At 36.0% G+C, this 25,147-nt stretch overlaps 1 protein-coding gene across 4 annotated transcripts in view; it reads left to right on the top strand.

Annotated features, from left to right (window-relative positions):
* Nucleotides 1-25,147, top strand: part of SPAG16 (sperm associated antigen 16) — a 398,441-nt gene that overhangs the window by 30,975 nt on the left and 342,319 nt on the right. For all 4 annotated transcript variants that reach the window (XM_048058307.2, XM_048058308.2, XM_048058305.2 and 1 more), the window contains exons 6-9: nt 4,921-5,028; nt 5,634-5,751; nt 7,123-7,192; nt 11,932-12,080. In XM_048058307.2, the coding sequence (XP_047914264.2) occupies nt 4,921-5,028; nt 5,634-5,751; nt 7,123-7,192; nt 11,932-12,080 (445 nt within the window). The remainder of the gene's footprint in view (nt 1-4,920; nt 5,029-5,633; nt 5,752-7,122; nt 7,193-11,931; nt 12,081-25,147) is intronic.

The following is a 25,147-nucleotide window of genomic DNA, read 5'->3' on the forward strand; positions in this document are numbered from 1 at the left end:
GGTTTTAATGAAACTTTGCTATACGGTAGTAAAAGGCCAGATAAAATAAATCTTAAAAAATAAATTTCTGTTCATTATGCTGGCTGCACATATTTTTGCTTCTAGGTGACATTTATAATTAGTTTAATTTTTTTTCTGAGCTCTGTTAGAAACCTAAATCTTAATTTCAATTATTTGCCTTTACTGGGCTATAGAACATAATTTTCAAGATCCAGTAATCACAACAAATTACTACAAAGAATTATGACAGTATAATATGTAGAAGTACAAAATAAATGATTATATGCATTTTGTATTAAAATACAGTACTGTAAGTTATAGCTGCCATGAAATATCAGCATAGGGAAAAAACTATACATTTTTATTTAAAAATGCAAAAATCTGTTGCTTTGGTCTGAGAGTTAAATGGTATGTCAGCGTAAATGACCATCATTGATTATATCTGTGTACATTGCAGAACCTGATTTTACAAATACAGTCATCAGAGAGTTAAAATATTTACCCTATTTAATGGAGATGTAGTAATTAACTACGTATACTGAAGAATTGGTAGATCTATACATGATGATTGAATTAACCCTGAGAGCTAATAATGCACTTACTTTGATTTTTGCAAGTGCATAATTTTAAAATACGGGGCTGTAAAAATAAGTTAACTCCATCTCTGATTTTAGTCAAGATTGCTCAAGCTACTCATTTTCATTTAGATTGTTCCTCTACATGAAAAATAGCTACTCAGATTTTAAATAATCATTGCTGATGGTAATAACTATCATCAAATGATTTTCCAATGATAATCACTTATAACATTTCAAATAAATAAACTAATTGGCCATAGTCTATAAGCTATGTAAACAGCTTTAATAATCATAAAGTCAAATATTGCAGTCATTTAGACCCTTGCACTGGTGCATGGGCCACATAAAATGTCTTAATTTTCATCTCCAGTTTCTTTGGACATTGGATTTGTGTGTTGAATGTCTCCTGTTAGAATGGGAGAGCAAGAGGTTGTAATGTGCTATAAAAGAAGGCTAGACAAAATCTGGCCCATATGAAACTTATTATTTTCAGTAGTAATTTTAACAGACTTTCCTTCCTTTTCTCACCTTTTTTCTTTTTTTTTCCTCCTGTATGAAGCAGCATGTGCCATAACAAGATAGTGGGAGCTGATAGTGACTTGATATGAGTTGATGTGGGCTTGTGTTATTTCTTCATGATTGTTTAAGAACATAAAGCTCAAAATCTTTTCACCATGGTCCTGAGTTGTTTTCTTTCCCCATTAGGATTTCTATACGCCCTTTCTACAGGGCACCATAAAACTTTTTGTAGCAGATGCCTAGTTCAGACTAAAAGACAGAATGATAATGTGCAACGGGAAGAGGGCAGGAGAGAGAAAAGACATAGCCTGTAGGAACCGAGCATATTGGCAATCTGTTAAATAAAATTCCCAACAGTCACTGAAGTGAACTGTGCTTAAAAAAAATAACTAAAAAATCCATGAACTGAAACTCAGCTCTGCTTCTTCATGTTGTAGTGTTTCATGAAACACAAAACAACAGAGGTCTGGTCATGTTGCCTTTTTGACATTCCAGAGATCACAGTGATATATAGAGGAGTTTGATAGGTCACAAATTAGAAGTGGACAAATTATTTATATTGGCATTTATTGTTAAATACTGCACTTACTCTGCATGTACCATATTAAAACGCAAACTAAACTACAGGTACTCCTTTCTGTGATGGTAGCGAGAACTTTATTTTCATAGTCTTTCTGCTGCCCTCACGAGTGAACATATGTAGTTGTGAAACAGTCTGTGATAATAATGGTTGCTACATTATTTTTCAACCTCTTATTTCAAATAAATTTCAGATAATTTTCCAAGCTTTCAATGTTGTTAATGTTATTAAGTTGTGCGCCTTGTGACATTCATTTCAGTTACTTGTTTTGAGTATTTTATGAATGAAAACAGTACTATTTATGGAATGAAGAGTGAAATAGAGCAATTCTGCTGTACATACCATGTCCTTTGTCCTTTAGATAAAACCTGATTGTAAAAAAAACTGATTGTAACAACCTATGCTAAATCCTTTCATTGATGTGGCTGTTAATTTTTTTCTTGTTTATCCACTCAATAACCGAAGTCAGTACCCTTGCTATAATAAAGCAAATATTCCGGCAGGAGCCAAAATTACCTGGAGGACAGTTTGGGTTTTCAAGTTCGTGAGAGAGAACTCACCAATATATACTCAAACCAGAACGCCTAAGAGCACTGAAGAAATGCTGATTTGACTAGTTAGAAAATAATGATTCATGATCAAAGACAGACCTAGATTTTGCTATGTGGATCAGTCAGAAAGCTTTCATGGTGCGAATGCAGTGCTGTGAAGTGTATTTGAAGATAGCTTTTAATTACATCTGGTATTTTTGAGCTTGCTACTCTTGACAACCTTCAGCTGAAAGAGGTGTTGTTTGCGGCTTAAATGGTAAGGAGGCCCAGGCTAAATGACTGTAAGCAAAGTACCTTCTGCTTTAATGTAGTTTAACAATTGGTGGTAGAGTTACAGTGTCTAGAAGGGGTATGTAATTGTATTTTGGGTATTTTAATGTAGCATTTACATGATTGCGTGGCAAGCAGGTGAGCAAGTAGACTAAATTTCAGCCTGTTGGTTACATTTCACTGTGGCTTTTAATTGTTTAAAGAGAAAATCAGCAGCCTCAGTTCCTGTTTACAATGAATACATATTTTTAATAGGTTGTCCAAGATCCAGAGCCGTCTTGATATATAACAAAATCACTGGAATGCATACGTTAAAAGAAATAAATGAGCATAATTCTTCTATTCCAAAGCTAGTGATAGTTACTGGCTTATATACACTTTAGGTACACTGCTAATTTTTATTTAAACTTTAAAAACAGATATTATATTCTGATAGAAATTGGTTTGTTGTGTGACAGTAGATAAAATATACCTTTAGTGTATTCCATTTCACGTTATTTTATCTTGAAGGCTACAGTTGAGCTCTGATCCTTTGATAAGGGGGGGTTATCTGTTGTGGTATTTCTCTGGTAGTAGAGATACTTTCCCAATATACAAGAAAAATTTGAAAACATTATCTCTGAAAATTGTTGACTCTTATCTCATATAGTAGACCAGTTGAGTTTAATTCGTATTAAATATTATTCATGTATGTTTTCTAAAATTGTCTTTATATTCATTAAAATGTTGAAGGCTACAACTTGCAGCATCCTGAGGAATTGAATACAACTTGAGTTCAGTCAGATCAGGGCATAAAACATGCTTGGTTTTATCAAGCCCTTCCCTCTTCTGCTGTTGTTGTCAAACTAATTGCTTGAGAAAAGTTCAAATGGAGAGACTTTGACTACAGTCTGACAAATATTTTAACCAAAATAATGGGATATTAACTTTTCTGTGGCTGTAGCAACGTTTACTCAAAGAACAACCCATCTGCTTAGCTTGAAGGGGTTGGGTTTTGTATTCAAGGTCTTACGGCAAGTCACATTTTATGTGAGTGGTGTTATGATGGAGGCGTTTCACAGAACTATTCTGAAATCATTGATTCATTTACCTCTCAGTTTGTTTGCTGTTCACACGAGCTTGAGCAGAATCATTAATCTGTACTTTGTATCTCAATGCCAATATCCCAAGTTATTCTGTTTCACAACTTCTGATATTACTGCGCACACATACACAAAGCTATGTACATGCGTATGGCTCCTGGGAGTCTTTTCCCAGTGGTTCCTGCAGGGGCAGCCCTGTCTTTTTTCATTTCCCTGACAGCTTTGACTGCTGCACAGTGTCATTAGATTCTGTGCTCTACAGCTCTAACCGCCCCTGCTACGAGCAGCAATTCACATGTAAATGTGCGCATATTCATATGATAGTTTGTATAGGAACAAATAAAGCAAATGTGTGCATATATAGTAAATATGTATTATTTGTACTATTAAATATAATGCAAGTTATATGTAATAGTTACAGGTCGTCTTCTTGGACCTGTAATTTTTGCATATTACACTGTCATAATGGCTTTTCTAACTATTCAACTCCTGTTGAAGAGGAAGAGAGCTTTATTTTTGCAAAGAACAAATATCTAATTACTGTGCAAGGTAATTTCAGTTTTCCTTTGTGATTAAACAATGCATCTACTAATCTTCCCTGCCAAACCCACCTCAGTAAAGGCAAGGAGAATCTGTATATACTAAATATATTTAGGCTATTTTCTATTATGTTTATGGAGTAGCAAAGCTGGATGTCATGTGGCTGTATGTAGAATGTGCGTAGGGGAAAAACAGGTGATGAGTAAGTTTGCAGTTAGTTTTGGATTTGATCTTTTCCTTTCTGCTCTCGTGTGGAAGATAACACCTGGGGACAGGCTGCATGCTATTGAACAGAGCCTAGAACATTTTTAGTGCATTTTTTTTTTCCAGAAGCTCTCTAAAAACACGAATTTGCAAGGCAATGGTACAGTTAACCCTCTGCATGTGTCCTTCTAATGTGCTGTTATGATGGGCTCCAGATCTGATGTAAATACTAGAAAGTCTAGTATCTCCAAAGTCTAGTAACTCCAAAGAAGAGTATTGTTTTCTGATTACCTGCACCTTGAATACGTGCCTCCACAAGATGCCTTGTGCCTAAAATAAGGTTGACTTCAACTCTGGGATGTATAATGCCAGAATCCCTATGGATTCTGTATAAAGGAACAGAAGAAAGGTAATGGTGAAAGTCTGCACTGTTTTGTACATCGCTGAGCAGCAAAGAGACCTCAAAAGCATGTTCTTCACCACAGGGTGTAGTAGCAGAAGTAGTCATGTGTATATCTGAACATGTATCTGTGTGTATTCAACATGCAACAGGAGGAGGCTAATACCTTTCTCATGTATTTTCTGTTTACGTGTAGCAAAGCAAAAGAGGCTTTCTTAAAAATGCAGAAAGAACGTGACTTCCATCGAATGCATCATAAGCGAGTGGTCCAGGAGAAAAACAGGCTTATCTGTGACATTAAAAGGTAAAAAAGCAAAACAAAAAGCCAAGTTGTTGCCTGGAAATAAGATAATATGGTGGAATTTGAAGTGTTATAGTAAAGCTAGATGCGTTTACTTAGTGTCTTGGTAAACTAATTCCATCAGACTATTCTTCTATGTACTGTATGCTTCCATGCCTATTAATTTGTAATGAACTTCTGTATGTTTTCCATGGTGTGATGTGGTATTAATAATTATACAGTATTTCTAATAGTTAAAAATATCAATGACATGTTCTCTCACCCGGATCTTTTGCTGTGAATATGTAATGATTTTGGATCCTTTGTCCTTTGTAAAGGTAACTGGTATCCCACTGAGTTCAGAACCTTTGCAATTGTGATTCCTGTAGCTGGTATCTTCTCTTTTTTTACACCTTGAACTTGCTATGTGGAATTTACTCTAATGCTTTGGTTGCAAATAAGCTCAAGCTAGGCCATTGGTACAGAGGTATAATAATTAATTTTTTAACATTTAATTCCATAATTCTGTCCTTCTGAAATTCTGTTATATTCTGTTAACTGTGTAAGATTAGGATATTAGTAGTTTTGTGAAGTTGTTGAGGAACTATTTGTCATCTTCTTGCTCATAGGCTGAAGGCACATTATGCATCCTATGAACCAGTGCTGAAGCAGCTGACTGAAAAATACCAGACTACACTGAGACAGAAAATGTTAACTAGTTTGGAGAGAGACAGAGCAGTTGGACAGGTAAAATTATGGTGAACACCTCTTGCAAAGCTGCATGGAATGCTTCTGGTATATAATTCGATAAATAAACAGGATATTTCTGGTAAATCAACTCACTTATCTGATAGCTTGAAGCAGGATAGTGAGTTTTGTGTTATTTGGTGAAATATTAATAATGAAAATATGTGAGTCTTAGTGCCGTAAGGTAGTAGTTCTCAGTCATTGCTGACTCTTGAAGGGCAGCACTGAGCAAATAATGTGCAGACCCTGGGTTGCTTTGCCTCAACATCTTGAGGAAAGGTATGTTATCCCCACAGATTCATATGGTTCCATCTATGCCTTTAGAAATGTCTAAGTTTATTACTGTTTCTTTTTTTTCCTAGTTATAACCAGGTGTTTAGTTACCTTAATGTAATTTACCTCAAATAGTAGGTACCAGACGCAGTTTTTCTGTCTTGCGAGAGGAATAATGGAGTAATATTTTACTCCTGTAATCCTATGAGATGTATATGTTGATATACATGACATTCCACTCTTTTAGCAGAAGGTACTATAAGCAGAGATAGGATGGATGAAGAACAGAGATTATCTTTCCTGTGTTTAGCCAATAGGTTGTTTACTTAAAATGAAACTCTGAAAATACACTGCTTTTCAGCAGTAGCATTACCTGCATGTGGGTGACATGAAAGGAATTCAGCATGCTCATGTTCTCTTCTAATAGTTCTCATCTCTCATTTCCTCCTTTCCTTTGCCTCCAGTTTTGCTCAGGTCACCTGAGGGTTTACTTTAAAATGACTGAGGATTACATATTTGAAATTGCATTAAATAAAAGAAAGATGTCCTAAAAAGAAAGGTTACTGTCTATATACAATTATGCTGAATAAGGAGTACAAAACATAAAACAGTTCCAAAGCTATGAAATCTCAGGAACCTATCCGCTAAGTCTCGAGTAAGACCTATCCAGTGATGAATTGGATGAAGAATTCTAGACTGATGGCTTTTCTGTAACTTAACAAGTTGTGTGTCATTTTTCTTTATGATAAAGCTGCATGTCATATTGTGCCATTAAGTTAAAGATCAGTGAGAGCAGTAAAAGCTGAGGTTGCTGTGTGATCTCAAGTACTTTGTTTGTCTGTATTGTTTTAATGGAGTTATAAAAAGTATTTGAAGAAATTCTATGTTGCCTGTATTTTATCATGTTGTTTCACTAGACATTTCCAAAATCTAGAATTAGGATTAATGTTTATAACTTGAAGATAATCAGAAAAGGAAAAAAAATACATATAATTTATTTAAATATGAAGATATAAATGCTGTGTGTTGTGAACAGACAGTTCAAAAGCAAAATTTTGATATCACCTTTTTCTCTTTTTTTTTTTTTTTTTACAATAGGTTACAGGTTTACAAGCTACATTACATAACTTAGAGTCTGGATGTGCAGTTCAGAGTCCTGTGACAAAAGGTAAAATATTTCTATCAACAAACTCAGACTGGTTATGGGTTCTGTGTTGTAATAATTTTTTTTTTTAAAAAAAGGTGTATCAATAAATCAAAAATGCTTGTACTATAAATGTTTATCAGCTGTGGTGGTGACAGTGGCAATTGTATCTTTTGAATGTTTATTCTAAAGTGTATCCATTGAGGACAGTGAAACTGCTCATGACAATATGAATGAGCAACTGTGGAAGGACTTTGTCGTAGAAATCTTATTTTGTCAGATTTTTGTTATTTTTTCCACTAACTCTTTTTTCACGATTGAGTTTTTTCAGCTGACTGTGAGAAGGTATACATGGCAGTCTGGGAACAATTTGAAAATACTAGCATTATGAAATCCAGCGTCATATTTTAGCATGTCTCACTTTTACAGAAGGTTAATAGTAATGCAAGCTGATATAATACCTGCTGGGATAAGGTCTTTATCTGTATGGTATGGTACTACTTACCTGATGTTTTGAATAAATCCATAACTATTACATTTTCTTAACTCCATCAAAAAAAACTACAAAAACTAGCACTTAATTGTCCTCTTGTTTCCAAGTTAAGTGAAATCTATGCTATCCCATTCTTTGTCAGCATCTCTTCCAACTAATAATTTTCAACCTTCCAATTTCAATTACATTTGACAGAGGGAGGTAAGTCTTAAAGTAGTTTTCAAAAAGATTAGTGAAAATAGATGAGATGATAAAAAAAAAAAGGGGGGGAAACAGTGAACTCTACTCTCTGACAATAAAATGTTCACAGGGGAAGGGGGATTGAACCTACCTTCATTGTGAGCAGAACTTCAGATTTGATATTAGAGAACCCCAAATTTTTCAGCCACATCAGTGACCACGTGATGCACCATGCCCAGCAAAGCATGTCTTGCAACTAGGATTTCCAGGAGTCCCTTGAAACACACCCAACTACAGTTCTCTTCTGTTCAGTTCAAGAACTTACCAGATTTCCTTTCTATAAGGACTTGAAAGGGTTTTGAAGTCCTACCTGGTATAAACTAAGCTACAGTTTTAATTTTGTATGGAAGCAAATAGCTACTAAAATAAAAAGTTCTTTAAATATAGAGTTCAGATGTGTTAAAAAAGTGGTCTCTTCAGTGTTCACAGTATCTTTCTGTTTTGGATTCTGGTTCTGTTTTTGTATGAATTAATACCGTATTCCTCAGCAAAGCACAATTCAGGCCCCAAGTATCTTTCTGTGGCTATATGTATTGGATGTGCTCTGCCTTAGTCTTTACATTTTTTTACAGCTGAGGGTATAAACCTCTGCCCTGTTGAAGAGCACTGGACTCATCTTCATCCCACTTCAGACAGTGAGGAAGAGAACGGGCTTTTTATTTTCTTACTTAGGAGACGGGCATGTAGCATTCAACTTTCCATTATACTCTGGATTGAGGATAGATAGTGGGGTTCTTCCCTCATGCCAGTGCTTTATATTGTAGATGCCCCAACTGTATTTTTCAAACTACACGTACTTTGATTAGTTATTTGAGTGATTCTAAAAACTGCTCTCCGGCTGTTCACAGTACTTGTTTATTCTCCAAAACTCTTGAGAGCACTTTATAGTACCAAAAAGTGACAAGCAGGGGAGCACTTTATAAATTAAAAAAAAATAAAATAAGTTGTCTCCAGCACAAATTATTAAGCTCATCAGCCACCCATGTGCTTGTACAAGTCTTACTTTGCTTAATATGCTGCATATCACAAATTAACTGATATTTCAGTTCATTTCTTTGTCTGCTAATACTACATAATTCTTATTGCACTCTGTTGGTCATCTACGCGTGTCTCAGTGGGTAATAGTTTTATTCAGATACTTTTTATTGCCTCTTGAATTCTTACTCATAAGAAGGTATAATTGAGACCTTGAGAAGCAAGCAGTGCATAGATGGAGAAACGTTTGCTGCATTTTTCTCTAAATTTAAGTTTCAGTTTGGAAGGAACAAGTAGCGTTGGACTCAAAAGTCTCTGCTGTAAGGAGACCTACAGCTGTATTTTCTCAGTTGCTATGTCTTCAGGACTGACTTCTGTGTGTTCCTATGTCTTGGTTAGAAGACAATGAACATTCAGATTGGCAAGTTGTCATTTGCCAAGGTGAGATGCCTTTTCTGGCTAGCTGCCTGCTTTTGTTGCAGAGCAGGGTGGTATGAGGATGGCTGTTTGCCTTGCCACAGGAGATTCTGTCACTGCCCCTGGTGCTGCTTCTCTCCCACACCTGGACTTGACCAGATGACACCTGGAACGATGGCTTTGGCTGGAGGGCATCCAGAGTGGCTTATAAATGGTTTCAGGATTGCTCAAGAGTTAGAGGTTTTGAACGGTAGCAATGTGGTCCAGCACATCCAATCCATTGTGGGTTTTCTTGTTTTCAGGGTGAGACATATAGAGAACGTAATTAAGAACCAAGGGAAATTTCATAGCATTCACGAAGTTTTCATTATAACTTTGTATCTGGTAGCTAGGTAGGAAAAAAAAGTGAAACTATTTAATGTTTAAGACCACTATTCTGGATTTACTAAGGCATTTGATGTAGCAGCCATCAGTGTGATGCTTTTCAAATAATTGAATAGGATAGCATCCACAGTAGAGCATGTAATTTAAAGTTATTTATTTGATAGGGTGTGGGTTTTTTTTTTTGCTGTACCACTGCCAGTCAGACTGCCATTTAGCTTTTTGCAAAGAGTGCTCATACCCAAATCGTTGAAGAGGAAGTTTTCTTCAGGTGTTCTTAAAATAATTGCAGGTATAAGTTTTTGTTTCCTATTCACTTGCCACATTTAGAGTTGATAGAAAGGACACTTAACAATAGGAGAGGAACTAGTTCACAGTTAGGATTAGGACTTGGCCATTTGATAGAATTTTCCTCTCTCTGCTATGCTTACTCAGAAGTCAGTTCTGAAGGATAAGTTGGTATAACTTGATCTTACATTTTCAGCACTTGCACCCTTACTTAGGGATCAAGACCTAATTTTAAGTGGTGATATGAAAAAAGATCACTTTTGCCTAAAGGATTTAAGCAATCTAGATTGTTGCTTACTTATAAACCGAACTGAATGCTAGTATAACAAGTGGTTTTAAAAATGTGTTATAAAACTGTTACTTGCTCAGTACATTTATTGTATTTTCTGAAAACAACAGCTGCTAATTTATTACCCAATTATACTCAAAAGTTGCACTCAATGAATTTCTTTACTCATGGTTGAATTAACTCATTGCTAGGGCTGTTTATTGTGCTTTTTCTTTCCTTTATGTGGTGTAAGTGCTCTTAGAAGGTCATGTAAGAAGTAATTTAAAAGACACCAGTTAAGTACTTAAACCTGGTTGTCCCATTTCTAGCTACAGTGCAATCAGAATAGAAAAATCTGTAAACACAAGCTGTTGCCATCTTAGTGCAAGCCCAATCCAACAGTTCTTTGGTATTTTGCCATTTTTCAGTGCTTACTGACTTTTTAAGCCCTTCAACTGTCATAACTGTGCTGGTTTATGTGTATTTCAAAGGCACCAGCAAACCAAGTACCCTGTGAATAACATGCTAATTAGTGGGTAGCAGTTATTGAGTGAGGAGAAAGTGTTTGCATGTGAAACGATTTTGCAGTATACAGCTCCTCAGAAAAAGTTACTTAGGGTATCTGTAGCGTTCACTTTGAAAGCAATGAGAATGTGAATATTTAGTCGGAGCAGACATATCTCTTTTTATCAGTTAGTGTGTCACAGTTTGGGTATACAACAAGGTTTTGTGCTTGTTTGATCCATGATTTTTGCCTCAAGAGCAGAGAGGGATTTTTCTTTTTTTTTCCCCCTATAGTAAGTCAAAGTTTGAATTTTGTGGTCAAGGTTGAAAAAAGGTTAGTAAAACTTTGTTACAACAGCAAACATTTAGGAATGTGTAGTGTTAATTTTATTTGTTTCAGTCTGGATTTTAGCTCTAATTTTTTTCAATGTGAGTTTTTTTTTGCAAAGAACTGGAGGGGTGGTAAGTGCAAAAAACCTGTTGGAATTAGTATTCCTTTCTTTTCCCTCTTGACGTTCACACACATTGCAGACCATTTTAACAAGATACAGGGATTGCAAGGGACTGTGTTCGGACATATGGAAGTTGCCAATACTGAGTGTTGGAGAATAGTATACTTTTTGCCAGATCCTGGGAGATCCAGATGCACCGTGCAATAGTCTGTATGGGCTATACCTTTCCTTGTATTCCGTTCAGCCTATTCTGACAATCTACAGCTATGATAACAGCTAAGGAGTTTTGTGCTGTTCCCTATTGGTAAGTAATTCCTTGTCCAAAAGGTGCATTGGGAGAAAGGACAAGGAAACAAAAGGAAACTCAGGCTGTAAATTAGAGAAGTGCATTGGTGGAAATATTAGGATTCAGCAAGATGATCAGTTGCATCCATTTTACTGTGATTCTTCTGTACAGCAAGATCCAAAGCCTCTGTAGCATTTTGTGGGCAAAGTCTAGGGTATCATTAGTTATGCTGAAACAGGTCACAAAGCAATCAGTGGAACAGTGTTATATGCAGTCTTGGAATACTTGACGTGCATGGCACAGTAACCTGGATATCTTTATTTAAAGTGGAATTTCTGATAGAATTTCACGTGTCTAGATAATATCAAGTAAAGAAACATTTTCCAGAAGATCAGAAGATTAAGTAAAAAAAAAAAAAAAAAGTATCCTGATTACATTAATGATGGTTTTATTTTGTAGCATGCCATGAATGTGAAAGGAAAAAAGGTTTAGAGGGTCCCACCCAGAAAGCTCTTCAGGAAGCCAGGCAGCAAAAAATGATTGATGCTGAAAGGTCTTCATATGGTCCAGTTAAAGATTCTGCGAAGATAGGCAAGAGATATCCAAAGGTATGCAACATTCTTTTCAGTTACATTTTAGTAAGCTGCGGTGAAGGGTGGTTGTCCAACATGACTGAGAGCAGTCTGTCCTGTAGTGACATGTTTCATACCTATAAATAGTACAGGTTAAGTATCAGTTTTTTAATGTGATTGCCTGAAAAAATTACTCTCAATAGAAACTAATAGGAACTCTGATTAGCTGAAACTAGCAAACTACTTCTCAAGAGCCTGATATAATCACCTTAGAGAAAGAGCACTGACTAGACATGTTTGTTGTTCTGTTTCTTTTGTAACTTTGGAGAAATCCTGGCCTATTCCATAGCACTTGCAATCTTTTCAGGCATTTCAGCCTGTTTTACCAGGGTTTAAAAGATACAACATCTGGGAGACTAAAGGCAAAAAATTGGTCATCTACTAACAGTTGAAAATTTCTCAACTCGAATGGAGCAAGATGTATTGTTTTAGTTTGCAGGTTGTGCAAAATCAAAGATGAATTTCTGACAGTTTTTTTGGTTGAAATAATTTTGTTTACTCTTTTCTTTATTTTTCAAAGTTGCTTTTTAGGACTAAATTGTAGTTTTTACTTTTCCAGATTGAGGTAAACATTCTAAAATGTAGGTGGTTTTTTAGGTTCTTAAAACTGTTACATGGGCTTATTTTTCTTGTTTGGGAACTGCTGTTAGAGTTTAAAATGTTTCCGAAGAAAAACACAACAATATTTTTGTTTACTTTGTTGTAGTCAGAATCAACTTCTGTCTTTTCCTCTCTCCGTAATGATATGTATATGGTGATTTTTTTGTATATTTGTATCCATTTTATTTTTCAAAGGGAGTTTTTCTGTTTGATACTGGTACGCAAGTTGTTTCTGACAAAAATTACCATTTATTTCAGTTTTCATCTTTTCGTTGTCCTTAACCTGTAAGTTTTATGTTTTTATAATGTATAGTGGTGTGTATATCTATGTTCCATTGCTCTTTAAAGCACTTGTCAATGTGTATTGGAAATAATTGTCTGCACAGCCTGCCTACCTATTAGTACCTGAGTCTTCCTGAGGCACCTGCCAGTCAGTCCATTTCTGCTTTCCCTTTTCATCATTCAGTGGTTAGAAACTTCCATCTTAGACTCTCATAGATATCTTTTCCTTTTGTTTTGACTTGTAAATGGATGAATATTTCTTGTTTTATGAAGTTCTGCTTTTATTTCTATTTCTACTGAAGTCATCAGGTTTTTTATAGCAAATTTCTATGGAGTTATGTTTCACCCCACAATACATAAGCACTGCACAGGTAGTGTGCCTGTCTGGCTTCTCTTGTTCTTTGAAATTCACGAGTACTGTTAGTTGGCAGGTTCTGGCAAGTCTCTGTGCTTCTGCAGATACTATGTTCCCAAATGAGTCCTACCAGAGGCCTTGATGTCTTTATTTAATCAATGGATTAGAAAACTGGAGTGGGTCCAGAAATAAGACATCAGAAAATATGGGCCTGTGTGAATGTACTAGATTTTGACTTGGCTAAGCGATAATCTAGAATCTTAGGTACGAGGTTAACAGATCTTTTCCAACAACAGAACCATACTCTTTTTTTTTCCATTTCACATTTCCTGGGTGTATTGTTTCTACTTCCTTTCCTCCTAACAAAAGATACTACTTTAGACTACTTCATCTGAATTATAGTATTTTACTGTATTATTTTTATTATTTTATTTAGAAATAAATGGCAGAGTCTGTAGAGGGCAAGAGGGTGAGTTAAAATTGTGTTTAAAACAAGGATGCTTTGAGAACTCTGTCCTGTAGTGCTCATTTATTGAACTACAGTTTTAATCTAAATTATTAATAGTGCACTTTCACTCAACAGTTGAGCTCTGAGCACTTGTTCCAGTGGAAAGCATTAGGTATAGAAGTGTCTTGCCTTCGACAGATCATTTTATATGACGTTTGGAATCAAATTTCTATGTTCCACCTCATCTTCTTTGACTATATCAAAAGATTCTGTCACTTCTCCCATCTCTTATGTGACTTACATTCTTTCATACAATAATTCATTTCAATGTGGCGATGTATTTATTAAAGAGTATGCTGTAAATTGTTCTTATTTACAATAATGAAAATAATTCTATGTGGTATAAAGGGAACTTGAAGTGTAGCCTTAGTTTAAATATGTGAGTCAACTTTACCTCCCCAATAAAATGTTAGTTAAAGTTAACAAAAATTCACAGAGTGAACTTATCCAGGAGTTTATCCAATTTTGAAATGTAGGTATTTGGATTGTATCATGTTCAGTAAAAAGCAAATATATTGTCATGAAATTGTATCCTTGAGACAAAATTGTAAACATTTGTATTGACTGTGCCATTAATGATACAGCTATGGTGATGAAAATAATTTAAGGTCTCTTCTGTGTCTTGTACCTAAATAATGATCTAACAAATGCCTGTGCTTACTTTTAAGTAAATGCAAATATGACTGAGCTAGTGCACTCACTCCAAGGACAGACAATGCATTGTGTTATTGTAATATCCTGTAATAGCTAATATGTAATTTAAAACCCAAGGTCCATTTGAGATGAAATGTATCCCTGAAACAGTGGAAAAAATATCTGGAAATTTTTTTTAATGTTTTACATTTGATTTTGAAATCCTTATTGCAAGGCTCAAATCATATAGTAACAGGCCATTAGGCTAAATTGTTTATATATCTAGCCCTTGATAAGTCAGAATCAATAGCATAAATATTATTAGATTAAGAATTTGCGTAGAGTACTGCTTTAAACATTTAAATTAAAATGCACTCACAGGTCATTAAAATTGTAGAGAACCTTTGATAATGTGGTTTTCATTATGCTGTTGAAATGTACTTTTACTATTTTTATATCATTAATTTCTCTCAGGTTCCCCACACAGTAAATTCTGTTTAATTTCTGTTATTAACAGGACAATTGCAGCTTCTCTGTCAGGTATATTAAATTTCTACGTATAATATATTACAACACCATTTAATTTTCTGAAATTTTATTTGGTGTAAAACTTTATCAAAAGGTGCATTGGACACTTCTGATGACTGTGGAACAGATTTTGAAATTATGGGGAATGGCATATTAAAGAATTACAGAAGTAAAATCCAATAATCGTACATTAGTAATAGCTTTTGTAGCTAATAAGACTATGGGTCCAAATACACGTATGAAACCCAAGTTTCCTCTCAGTTCGATGGAAGAAAGTACACAAAATACATATCTACTGTTTCTGTGCTGTCAACCAGAAGAGAAGCTAAAAGCTAAATGATTACTTGATTGGATTATTGAGCTTAAGTATAAATTATATTAATATTAATGGCATAATTGGGACAGAGTTGGAAAGATGTGGTTCTAAAATAATCAGGAAGGGTCATAAATGAAATAAGCAATCGTTCTGGGTTTGACATTCATTAGAGAGAAGAAAACTGACAGATAATACAGGTATACTTATTTCTGTACTCCTTCACTGGTATTGTAAAACTCCAGTAAGATATCTAAGGAAATTAATACCAGATACAGGGGTAAAAGATCTTAGTCTGGTGTATGGAAAATAAAATGTCTATTTCAGATGAGAGGAAAAAATAAAAGCTAAGAAATGAAACACTAGTCATTATAGCTTAAATTCTCAAAGAATTTGGGAATGAATAAATGAAAATTTAGTGAATAATTTCGTGAATGTCTGGATGAAACTAGGAAAAGATTTAGCAGTGAAAATGTATTTGCAAGGAAAAGATGTACCAATTGAGTTTAAATTGCATCCTTAACAGGATAAGAGGTCTCATGGATAGAGGAGAAGCAGTAAATATTGTTAATTTATAGTTTATTGTTAATAGGTAAGAGCCTTTATGTTTTTAATAAAGCTTTGGATACTGTTTCTTAGCTTTTGAAATCTGGCCTGATGGAAACTTTCCTAAATCAGCAGAAAACAGATTGGAAAAATACAGATATATTGAATAGGCTTCTGCAAGAATGTTTTCATTAATGGCCTGGAAAATGGAACAGAAAAAATACTAAATTTGTGGACTGCTTTATTTTATTTGGGTTTGAAGGGGGTGGAACAGTAACGATAGCTGAGGACGGGAGTACAATTCAAAACTTGACCTATTGGAGAATTGATCTAAAGAAATAACATGGAATGCAAAAAAAGGTAGGAAACTCTACCTTTACAAAAAAGATTAGCTGTACAAACATGGAACAAGAAGATAAAGGGTCAATTAAACAGCATTCCTTTATAATAGGATATAGGGTTTGTTGTGTAAAACAAGGTTGCATAAGTCAACAATGACATGATATTGCAAAATAGCTGGAAGCCATACTGCCATGCAAGCCAGGGATGTTGTAGGGGAGATGTGGAATAACCCTCCGGCTCTGTTCAGCTGGCATGTAGCTTTGACTGCAGCATCATGTTCAGTTTGAGCCCTGCTCTTCAGCAGAGAAGCGGAGCATCTACAGTAGAGCAACATGAACGACTAGAAGTCTGTGCAATAAAGTTGTCAAAGAAAAGGTGAAAGTGCATGGCTAACAGAAAAGAAAACTAAGGGGAGACAGGATATATCTTCAAAAACGAAAATTTCTGCAAAAAAAGGGAAACGACCTGTTACAACAAGAAGTAATAAAGTAGAAATCCAATAAGAAAGGTTGAGACTACATATTAAAATGTATAAAAGTAAATCTGCAGCAGCACTGAAATAGATTGCCTGGGGAGGTTGTCACTGGAATAGGATAGAGAACTTTTTTGGAGGAGTTACGTATGTGTAGTGACCCTTTGGGAAAGGGGATGCATGGACTCATCAGCAGAGGATCTGTTTAGGTGCCGTCATTAGGTTTCCCAGAAAATTGTGCTTACGGGGGAAAAAGATTCTGCCTTACTGTGGTGGTTTCATCCGGCTGGACAGCTAAACTCCACCATGACCACACACGCACTCCTCTTCCTCAAGGGAATAGGGGGAGAAAATATGATGGGAAAGGGCTCAAGGGTTGAAGTAAGGACAAGGAAATTGCTCACCAATTACCATCATGGGTGAAACAGCCTCAGTGTAGGGAGATTAATGTAATGTGCTGCTTGGACTGTGCATGGAGGACACCCTGTGGTCCCCTGGCTACAAGAACCTTGCCACACAAACCCAAAACACTTGCCCAGAAAGAGCAACTTTTAATGTTGTATAAAAGAACAGCAATATCAAACTAAGTTTCTACAGTTTCTATTAGATTCAGTGGCAGAGAAAAAGGGGAAATATTCAAATTAGTGCCTGCAGATGGGAAAGCAGTCAGATGAGCTGCCAGCCTGCGGATGTGTGCTTGTGAACTGATGAGCGTGACTAGCTCTAGGACAGCCTGAGCAGCTTCTTGTTGAGGAGCACCATCAGCAGATACACAGTGGGGGCTGGCACTACTGTGGTGTCAGTGGGTATTAAACAGCAAAGAGCAGTCATCTTTAGGGTATGATGCCTCTCTGCTTATGGAATTACTGTTCTGTGACCCAGATGTTAAGAATACGATCCATTTAACGTAAGCTAAAAAGGTTCTTTAGTTGATTTTGATGGAATCTAATTTAAAAGAATTAGATCTCTTGCTAGGTAATAGCATTTTAAAGCTCCTACTATAAACTTTGAAAATGCTTTAAAAAAACACACTTCATTTTAGGTGAAATATATGCTTTTGTTTTAATTTGTATGTTAGGCCATGCAATAGATGATATGTTGCTGGCTTTAGTTTTAGGCTTTGCCTAAATGTGTCTTTAAATGTCACACCTACATGGAGAAAACTAAAAAAAGAAAAAAGCTCAGAATGTTATCTACAAATAAAGATGGATCTAAAATACAAGTCTAAAAGAAAAATGTGTAAAAGACAACATAGATATAATTTTCCATACATCATTGCAGCTTTGTTAAATCAAGATACCCAAAGCCATGCATTTGTAGAAATAATTACATTTGATACTTTAAACCATTGGCCCTTGATAAAATTATCTTGCAGAGCGTCCAAGGGGATTCGTTTTGCTAAAAAACGTTGCTTGTTTTGAGTCATTACATGCTGCTAAGTAATGAAATAACAGGCCCCTGAGACTGAAAATGCATAGAGAAGAGTTTTGGAAAGTAAGATGTATTTGATCTAGTTGTAGATACGCTTTACATAGTCATATATTTCTGTAGCTGAGTAGAAATACTGTGACAGATTTTAGAATAATAGCCCACCTTCTGTGAGACTGTGAATCTCTTCCTTGCTATAACAGCAAAAAGTGCTGACGATAAAGCTGCTAATTTTTTTATATGCAGATGTTTCAATTTCCTGGAAAAGGGACCTATTGAAATTGCCTTGAATTTAAAAAAACAAAACCGCATACACACAAAAAGAAAAACACACACACAAAAAAGGCCTGTCAGATTTGTTGAGAGATTGAAAAATTAGTTAAATGTAACCAAGAATAGCTGTTGCTATCTTCCTCGGGACAGCCCTGTCAAAGCGGGAGGACTGGGAATTGTTGTGCATAGGTTTCCTCGTGCCGCAGGAGTTCCTGCAGTGCACTGTCTCATTTGCTTTGTGCTCTTCCAGAGGCTTTGACTCTGCATGATTTCAGAGGACTTGACAAGAGAACAAGAGCCCCATACAAAGCGTGCAGCGGGTGACAGAGCTTCACTTGTACAACTGTCAGTAACATCAGCGTGGTTAGGCCTGTGAGACCGTAATTGAGTAGTTTCATTAACTGTGGAATAATGCTTTGTTTTCCTTTTATTTAAAGCATCAAGACTTTGAAAATTCAGCAATTGTTTGGGAATTTTAGAGGGGATGAGCAGGAGATGGGTTCAGGTGTGCTTATTCCTTCACGAAGACGTTCACTGTACTTGCAGCATGCTTTCTGAAACATGCTCAGGTGAAATCCCACCAAAGCAGCTTATGCCAGTACAACTTTCCTTTGTAACTGCGCGGTTGTAATGCTTTTTTAAAGGTATAGCATTTCTAAGGTGTCTGCTCTTTAAAGGAAAGAGAAATTACGAAGTATTATTAGAATGGCCTCTGCAACACTTTTGGCAGTTCAGCCTCTGGGTGCCTGGGTTAGGATGCAATTGCTATGAAGCTCATTACACTTGAAAAATACAGATTGTTTTTAAAAAGTGATTTTTTCCCTGTGTGAGGGAGAAAAAATGAATTCCACAGAAGTCTATTTCCAATTATAATTCTTCTCTTATTCAAGTTCTATTTTACTGTAAAAATTATACAACACAAGAGGTGGGAAGAGCTCTGTAATAACTTCGGCAACCTTATATACATAGTTACAGTTTCTAATACAACAAAGCAGTGGTCTGTTTTGTTATTTTTAGGTATTGGTAAAATTCATGTAATATGTTAATTACAATTAACTGGAATTGATATAAACTTGGAAGTCAAAATGTTCAGAATGGTGAATGTAGGGGAATAATCAGTGCTATTTTTAAACAAATGTTCTTCCAGAAGAACCATTAGCAATATAAAAGTCAGTGGTTAACTTACACTGGTGTTCCAGAGATATGGTTAAAAGGAAGGAGCAGTATGAAGGAAGAAGCTACTGCATGATACGCTTAGGGAAAAAAAAGAAGCAAACTTAATGGTGATTGAATGAGGCCAAAGTTAACAGTACTAGTTGTTTTCCATTTTTCCATTTTAATATAGTTCAGTGTAAATTATTCATCCATAAATCTGGAGGTCTTTCGAATTACAGAAGTGTGATTGAAATATGAAATAAGAACTCAGACCTCTAAAATCTGGAAGGAAGGGCTCAGGTGCTCACTGACTGTGGTATTTATTTTTTAAATTAACTATTCTATGCTAAGTTATGGATTTTGGTGTTTCAGTCTTTTTCCAATATTTAAACAAAGTCTTTGCATATGTAAGCATCACTAAGGCAAATGAAATTGAGCATTAGTGTTTAGTTTTCATGGTAACGAATCTTTCTACCGTGCCGTAAGTATTCCAGCAGGAGCATGTGCTGCTCATCATATGCAGGGCTGTTTGTCTTGTATATTCAAACAATGCTTGACTTTTGGGAGTAGAAAATAGTCTTAATTGTTTTTGTTTGAATACTGTGGATATGAAAAGAAATAAGGCTGTATGCCAAACAGCTTATGAATTAATAATCAGACACTTCCCCAGAAAATTTCATTAGATTTATTTGAGTGTCACATTATTGTGAAGATGATATTAGTGTGTCACAGGACTTCGCATAATTGGATTTTCAGTTCAAATTTAGGCCTGGCAGGGTTGGTCAGGACTAAAGCAAGTTGTTGTGTAATCAAGGGTTTGCTGATCTTACCTTTTCCTGTGCCTGCAGTAACCCAAATAAGGTCTCTGTCAGCAGGGAGGCTGAGGTCTGACAGAGCGCTGAGAATTTATGGTCTCCTTAGGCTTCGGGAGGAGCATAACTGGGATGGAGAAGTTCTTGTTGGCCTTTCTGTGTTTGAGAAAGGTCCTCTCAGGCTGCTGCCTTCCACCCCATTCGTACTTTCTTTGTCCTTAATACTAGCCCGTGCTCTAGATGGCTGAACAAGTGTCAGACAATAACACCTCTGCAGGTAAGGGTTATATTTTCCTGAAGAAAGCTTCCTTGGTGAAGGATTCCTCCTTGGAAACTGCCCTTTAACGATGTATATTCAAGTGGTGTTTTTTTTTTTTTGTCAGTGGAATAGAAATCATTTACAGAGTAATGTTTAGACAGTGAGGGTGGATCAAGTCTGCTGCAGCTACAGGCAATCACTTGTGTAAAGCGCAGCTGCTAAACAGCATATGTTCTACAACAGACAGCAATTTTGTTGTTAAGTGTGCTTTCATACTCTATTGCAAAGGTATTTGGTTTTACATAAGTGCAGTCTAATTTCTTAAAATGGAATTTTGCAACAGTCTCTTAGAGCTTTGTCTTTGGGAAAAAACACTGTGTGATTTTTTGTACTCAAGTAGCTTCATACCTCATCTCAAAGAATGTTTTTTTTGTTTCCTGTCAGTGCTGCTTTCCTCTCCCGAGCAGCTACCCCTCTCTTCCCTACTTCCACTCCTTGTAAATGCTCTAGGTTCTTTCAACTAAGGTACAGAATTACGAAGTGTTTACAGAAGTTTGAAAGGCTAGTGTAGAATTTGGTTACTCAAAGCACGGGCCAGATGATGCTGAAATGATGGCAGTATCACCATATACTCATCCAGCAAACTCAGTTTACTTGTAACTCTTGTATAATTTGTGACATTTTCCTGTATTTATGTTCACGAAGTTTTTATTTGGTGTATGTACAATTCAGATAACGTTAAATATTGTAGGTCATCCAGAGCAGATCAGCCAATCACACAATTACTACACATCCAAAGAAGCTTTTATTACTGCAGGAATGTTTTGCTCATGCTAGAAAGCAAACAAGCATAACAAACCTACAATGCATTCTGTGGCACCTGTAAAGAAATTGTTCTCTTGAAGTAATACAGCAAAAATTGAGAGTGTCTGCCTTGATTTAAATGTCAAAAGCAATTTCCACAAGTTTTCTTAGGTTAAAAAGAACAAAAACAAGAAAAGGAAAAAATCACCAGACTTTTTAAAAAAGACAGTCATGCACACCGGTACTGTTTGTTCAAGTGAGAATTCTTTGTGTGTTTCATATTTCCACACTTCTGGTGTATACTGATACTATTATTTTTAAGTTTGGTTAGGATACTTGGTTCTTGTAGCTAATGTAGTAACAATGCATACTATACCTGTGACATCTCAGCTGCTTATATATGCATTTTTCATGCCCTTACCCTAAAAAACGTCTGTAAAAGGATGTTCTTAAAAGGAAAGATGTTAACAAGCTCCCTTCTTCACACTTCATATAAAATGTGTTGCTGTTTCATATGGTGTTCATGTGCAAACCTGGAGACAGCAGATAAAATAATCAAGGAGCAGCACATCTCCATGTTAATGTGATAGGGGAAATACCCCAATTCTGTATTTAAGCATAGATCATAGGGTTGGTTAACATGAGAAATTATCCTTGGTTTTGCATTATTCCAAGCGTGAAAAATAGTAATAAAGGTAGGAATGAAATAGGAGCTATTTTTACTTTTAAAGACTATCCTTAGAAAAAATAAATCCTCATTTCAAGTGTATTTTACTTGAAATTTTTGCTATGCAGTCAGTTGTTAAATTATTGTTTTTGTCCAAACAAAACAGTAATTTGAAAGAGATGTTGTCTTGAGTTCCAGGGTAGAGGCTCTGGCAGCTTTTTCTTTTGCTGCTCCCGTTCTCTGTTGTTGACTCAACTTCCCCTGATCTGATCTTACCTCTCCAGCTTCTCTTCTGTTTTGCTAACTGATGCTTCACGGCCAGTTTTTGCCTGCCACCAAAGCTCAGAACCACACGTGTGTAGACTTCCTTTGATCTCACAAATCCACCCAGGCTAAAATGGTTTTGAAAATAACAGTGAAGAGAAGCTGAAAGGGCTCTGCTGGCACTATGGCTTATTTATAGTGTTTTGTTTGTTTTTAAATGGAAAGCAGCCTATTATGTACTAATTAAGTATTTCAGAAAGTGTGTGAACATAAAAACAATGAGAGGGGAAGGAAGGCTGACAGTATGGGGGACACATTTAAAGTTAATTGGATACATCCCATGTTGTATTTGATAACTCCTGTGTTCTTCCCCAAAACACAACCAAACTTTAAAGCGCACGTGTATATTGTCAACCTTGGTGCCAAGTTAACTTATTTTTGGTCTGAGAATTACAGGAAAGAGCTCTTTACAATCTGTGTATAGTTTATTTCCATTTTCATCAGGATACACACACAGTAAGCTTCTAGCCACCATCTGGTAATCTGTATGAGTCGACAGCCTCAGTGCCAGTAAAACTGGCTGTGCGTGCCAGAGCTGTGGTTAGGAGCTTAGTCAGAACACACCAACACCTGTGCAGGAGACTCTTCTTACTCAGTTATATCAGCTACTCCGCAAGGCCTTAGATTGTCTTAAAATTTATTGTTTGAAACAACCCTTTTCTGGTTCTTTGGAATAAAAAGTTTGATTTTTAATAATTTATGGATGTCAGGACAGATTTTAAATGGGAGGCTTTGGAGCTAGAAATATTGTTCCTTATATTTCAAATCCCATTTTTATTACTTTTAAAAATCTTTCTGCTAATTGAATTCATTTATCATGAATTTCATGTCAGAAGAAAGTTACTATGCTAAAAGTTAAGAGAAGAAGCAAGCAAAGTGTAACCTTGTTTCGGTTCCAGTCAAAGGGATTTGAATATCCCTTTAGTATGTATCATTGGATTGTGCTGTTCAATATACTAATGACACAGCTGAGACTGGTTTTTGTTACTTGATGCTATCTTATGGTCAGTCTGCATCCAGTTCTATTTCGGTTATTAGCTACACAAGTAGAATGTGCCCATCTTTTAGGAGTGAGACGTTGATCTAGTTTATATCCTCTTAATGTGCTTTAGAGGCACATCCAAATGAGTAGGCCATTTACCAAAGAGTTGTCAGGTTTTCTGTTTTTCTTAAAATAGTGCCTATGCACTTAGACGCAGTTAGTATTTGAAGTTCTGCGAAGGTGTTGGGATTCCTGTCACTGAATCCAATAGGAGTAGATGCCTAAATGCTTTTGAGGATTTAAGGGTTATGTGCCTTGACTGGATTGGTATTGTTGTCTAATAACTTTTCTAAACATGCTAAAGAGTTAAATATCCAGCTTCTGTTTAAAGTCAGTAATAATGTACTGCAAAGGCTGATTTTCTTGTAATCTACTAGCTTAATAACCAGTTGAACAGATCTAATGGTTTGTTGCCACTGACCAGGTTACAGTTTTCTGCCTCAATTTTCTCCTTTCTCCTTTCATTATTTGCAGAACATAATTTGTTTTTGTGGTGGTGGTGTTCTGCTGGGTTAGGGGGGTCAGCTGGATCACCATGGGGTCAAACCAGTGCTGGTCAGTGTAAGGGAAGGCAAAGCTGCATCAGCATGTGTGAGGGCAAAGGATCATCTCTGACTGCTAGGTGTTAGGTTAGTATGTAAGTGATGTGAAATCTCACTTTCGTTTGCTCTTCACAGGAAGAGCAGGAAGAATCCTAAAAGCCTTCCTGATCTGAGGCAGAGCTCTGCTGTAGCTGTTGAGGAGCGATTAAGCTAATGGAAGCAATGGTGAGAGTTAGTTCAGGCATAAAGAGTACTTCTGACCAGTATTTTTCTTCTGAGCACTACATGTTTAGAAGTTCTGTCTGGTCCTACTCAAATCATACAGCAAGGCATACATTGTTTGGGGTTTTTGGTTTTTAGAAGGCTGAAGTTGTAGTGTTATGATGTAAAAACTTATTCCTGTATCAATCATTGTATTTTACCTCTCTATCAAAGTGTGCATAGAAGCTACGAATACGAACACCTTACATATCAGTAGGAAAAAAACTTGATTATATATTGAGTTCTTCTGTTCAGTTACTTTTCTGTAGATACTTAAACTGTTTCTCTAAATTGGTACTTGGCTGCTGGCTTTTTTTTTTTTCTTCTGAGGAATATGCAAGTAATTCCATGCTGTTTTATCCCCATGTCCTTTAAACAGTGTTATAACTTAAAATTTTTGAGACTTTTTATAGACGTTTTACTCTTTCGACTTCTTGTGATTTATATTCTCCTTTGTTCTTTACATTCTCTGTAGATTCTGGGTCAGAAAAGGACACTTTTTGAGAGGGTGTACTGATCAATTCGATAGGAGCCTCCAAAAAATGTGATTAAGGCAGAATTAAGGTCACGGGCACACATAGATAATGTGGATTAGTATTAGCACTGAAACCTTGGATGAAAAAGTTTGCCGCAGCTTAATTTAGACAAGTGGAAATGATGAGTTAGGGACCTGTTTCTCAAACACAATTATGTAACTGCCTTTAATTATGCTTTTGCAACACGCTATTTTCTCTTCTTTTCATGAAAATGCTGTATACTGTAGACATTTTTTCCCATAGTTGTCATCACTGTGTGTACTAGACATTGAAGACAATACTGAAAGACTTCAGGACTCAAGCTGAACTTTGACTTCACTAGCAAGGAGGAGAAGTACCATGACCTGATCAAAAGATGGAG

Source organism: Anser cygnoides, chromosome 6 (assembly GCF_040182565.1).
Source record: "Anser cygnoides isolate HZ-2024a breed goose chromosome 6, Taihu_goose_T2T_genome, whole genome shotgun sequence".
Lineage (NCBI taxonomy): Eukaryota > Metazoa > Chordata > Aves > Anseriformes > Anatidae > Anser > Anser cygnoides.